The sequence below is a fragment of the Geospiza fortis genome, unplaced genomic scaffold (assembly GCF_000277835.1).
Source record: "Geospiza fortis unplaced genomic scaffold, GeoFor_1.0 scaffold450, whole genome shotgun sequence".
In the NCBI taxonomy this organism is placed as follows: domain Eukaryota; kingdom Metazoa; phylum Chordata; class Aves; order Passeriformes; family Thraupidae; genus Geospiza; species Geospiza fortis.
The window spans coordinates 1329860-1333565 of record NW_005054416.1 but is presented as its reverse complement, the minus strand read 5'-3'; the positions used below and the strand labels follow the sequence as shown (position 1 = coordinate 1333565).

At 53.7% G+C, this 3706-nt stretch overlaps 1 protein-coding gene across 2 annotated transcripts in view; it reads left to right on the top strand.

Moving 5' to 3' along the window:
* The first annotated feature begins 381 nt into the window (after nt 1–381).
* The window catches only part of BAHD1 (bromo adjacent homology domain containing 1), a 14138-nt gene continuing 10813 nt past the window's right edge, over nt 382–3706 (top strand). The window contains exon 1 of one of the 2 annotated variants that reach the window (XM_014309291.2): nt 382–2020. In XM_014309291.2, coding sequence (XP_014164766.1) covers nt 394–2020 — 1627 coding nt within the window. In that variant the 5' untranslated portion in view covers nt 382–393. The remainder of the gene's footprint in view (nt 2021–3706) is intronic. The other variant, XM_031061571.1, reaches the window with a different exon arrangement.

Genomic DNA, 3706 nt, shown 5'->3' with positions numbered 1-3706 from the left:
TCTCTGCCCTGGACCAGCCTTCAGATTTTGGAGATTTGATGGGAATTTGTAAGGTGTTAGGAACAGCATCAGTGGAAGAGGGAGCTGGGTGGACAGTTGGTTGGACAGCTCTCTGTCCAGACCCAGCTTTCCCCAGCTGCTGTGGCATTTGCCATCACCACCTTGCTTTTAATTACTGTCGTGTTCCATGGCTTAATATTAAACCACATCTAATTGCATCCTGTCTCTTAATTGGCTTAACTGGCCATCACCCAAATAGACTCTGCTGTACAGAAACAAGCTTCCCCAAATATTTCCTAATTGGCAGTTGGTGCTTTGTGAGGAGATGGGACCCTCTCAGCGATATTAATAGATGTTTTCTCCTGTTCGTTCCCAGGATTGGACATTGATCCTATGACGCATGCCCGGAAAAAACAACTTTTCCTTCTGAAACATCCAGCTGGTTCTGCTGGCCAGGCCTCATCGCCAACAGGCAGCAGGAGGATGGACAGGGCCAACGCAGAGCAGCGGGACGGAGATGCCTCGGAGGCTCCAAAGTGTCCCAGTGGGTTTGTAGGGAATAACAAAAGCAAGAGTTTGCACGAAGTGCGAAAGACATACCCGCTGCGGAGGCGGCTGCTCCCCTCGGTGAGCAAAAAGACCTGCAAGGTCCTCCTCACCAGGCTGGAGGATGTGGCTGGCTCTCTGTCCAAACAGACCCCGAGCTGTAAAAAAAAGCACCTTGCCAGCTGGGTTGAGGGTTTGGGATCTGCTTTGTTCTCGGAACAAGTTCAGCCTGTGGGAGCGGGCAAGAGTGACTCATCCGGGGAGAAGTGCACAGTAACTTATCCCGGGCCGGAGCAGGACTTTGATCCTGCTCCCTCGGAGCCCAGGAAGCGCCGGCTGGCCTCGCTGAACGCCGAGGCGGTGAACAACCTGCTGTTCGAACGGGACGATGGCTTGTTATCCGGCAGGCGCTTCCGCAGGGACTCTGGGAAGGCTGCTGGGGACTGTACCCTCAAGGGCTTGCAGTGCAAAGCCGGTGACAACTGGCCTGCCCTGGAAAAACCAGCTGTGAAAACAGGGAAAGGAAAGAACCGGCATGAGCCCAGTCAGAAATGCAATAGCTGTGAGCATTCGCTGGATGAGGTCTTTGATGATGGGGCAAAGACGGAGGATGGTGCCATCTCCTACCATCCCACCCCAAAGAGACTGGCCAGCCTGAATGCCGTGGCCTTTCTGAAGCTGACCCACGAGAAAGATCTACCCCTGAAACAGAGGAGTAAATCGGACGGAGAAGGCAAGTCCGAGAACCACTGTTCAAAATCTACACTCAAATGGGCCAAAGCCGGACGGAAGAACTGTGTCAAATCCAAGAAGGAAGTGGCTAGCTTAAAAATGGATGGGCAGCACGGCTGGCAAGGCCAGACCCTGGGCACGTTTGGGAAAGGGGAGCAGCGGGACTCTTCCAGGCTCTATGGGACAACAGAGCCCGTCGCCTACGAGTCGCTGTCTGGCTCCTACGCCAGCACGGAGGGCTTCTACCACAGACTGCCTTTGCTCATGGGAGGACAAGCTTCCATGAAGCCAGAGTATGGAAGACCTGGAGAGAAATCCCCAACCCCCAAACAGGAATTTCATCAGCCTTCCTTTCCCGTGCAGCAGTTCCCTCCCTTGCCTGTGCCCGGGAATCACGCGGATTGTGGATGTCTCTATGAATCCTCAGATCTGACTCCGTTGAACGGGTTTTATGTTTATTATGGCCAAAGCGGATACAGTGGCTATTCCCCCTGCTCCATTTATCCCAAGGACGAGCTGTCGCAGGCTGCGACCTGCGAGGGGCTCCTGGTATCTTCCGGTTCCTTGCCATCAGGTGCTCATTTCCAGCCCCTGCACTGGTGCAGCTCTCCGTACTGCTGCGGGGAGGGAGCAGCCGTGAGCAGCTACAGTGTCTGCGGCGTGGTGCATGTGCCGGAGGGCAGGATCGGCAGCGTGCATGCGGGACGGAACAGCTACCCCTACAAAATGCCTTTTGCAGCAGGTAAGGTGCAAAGTGCACGCAAATCCCGGCCGGCGTTCCTGGGAGAAGAGGGTGGCTCGGCGCGGTGCCTGCTTGCCTGGAGGCTGGTTCCCTCTGCGAGCAGTTCTCAGCTCCACAGCCGAGCTGCGGCTTGGAAAGGATCCGCCTTCCACCTCCCCTTCCCCCGTTTTTTTGCCCGGGGGGGTTTTCCCACTGAAAGGTCTTGTTGGTGTGGAAAGCAGGGAATCGGTGAAAGGATTTTGGCAGCGAGAAGTTGACTCACGGTTTGTCATGCTGGAGCTAAGGCTGAGCTTTGATCTGTGTAAAACGAGCAGGGTTCAGTTCCTGCACGCCATCCCGCTGTGCCACGCTGAGCCGACGGTCGGGAGCACACCAGGATGAGTTACTCCCATCCCAAAGCCTCGCTCTGGGGGCTGAGGCATCCTCACAGAGCCTGTGGAGAAGCTGGCATTGCCTCTGCTGTTAGACTCTAGTAGTGCCAGCTGGGGGCTGCAGGCTTTTTGGATTCCATGGATTGATCAGAGCTGGCAGGGCTGCATAGGGAGTTTCACTGTGGTGGTCTAAGTGCCAGGCACACTGTTAGTTTGGGAATTCTTGAGCCCATCTTTGCTCTCTGCCAATGAAGTGCTGGAATGAGGAGGGATGAGGGGGTATGGAAACGTTGTTACCTGCCTGGCTCTCCTCTGTCCCCGCCTGCTTTTCAGACTTCCTGCTTTATCTTGGAGCTTTGCCTCTGCCGTTGAAAAATACCTTTTTAAATATTTAAAGGTGGAGTGCTGTATGGGGGTTATCAGACACCAGTGCTGCGTGTAACGCCAGGCTGGACAGTGCTGCAAACAGTTGGTCTGTAGAGGAGGCTGCTCTCCAGCTGCTGGGAGTGCCAGCATGGGATCTTTCCACTAGCCACGTGTTCCAGCCAAGAGCTGGCACGACTTACCCACTGAGAACAGATTTTCAGGTAGGTGGATGGAGTTTTGGTTCAAGCGAGGCTTTGTCATCTCCCGTTGTAGGAAGCTGCTGAAGCTCAGGAGCGTTTGGTTGAAGTGTAATTTCTGTTTTCCCGAAATATCCCCGCTGTCATGGTGCTGCTTCCTACAGCAGCAGCCAGACAAGGTTTGCTGGTAGCTTCAGAGCTCTTGAAAGGGGAATGCTCACAAGACAACCAGCTCAGCAGTGTGTTCTTGCCTGACAGTTTCTGTGTAGTGCCCCGAGGTCATACCAGTCTCCTTTGTTCCTCAGCTTTTGCATGCTAGTGCCTCTGATTTTGTGCAGCCAGAAGGATGCAGGCAGTGCCGAGTATTTTCCAGAGATCAACCCTCCCTGTGGATTCAGTGATTTCTCCTGGTGCTGGCAAGGGCAGCAGCAGTTCCAGGAGTGGGTATTTGCTAGTGTGTCACCCCGCTACTGAGATCTCCCTTGCTGTGATTTCCTTGCTGGAAGCAACTTGGATTTAAAAACCTGTAACACCAGAATCATTGAGATTTTGGTCTGTGGATTGAAGAATATAAGGAGGTCTCAGAGAATATTGATGGGGCCTTAGGGATTGATTTTTATATAATTTTGCACCTCTGAAATATTTTCCTTCCTTAGGGTGGGGCATTTTAGTGAACTGAAGGAGCACTTTGGCTGCAAGCAGCAGGCTCCCATCAGAGAGGGATCCAGCCTGGCATGCCAAATGCTGTGTGT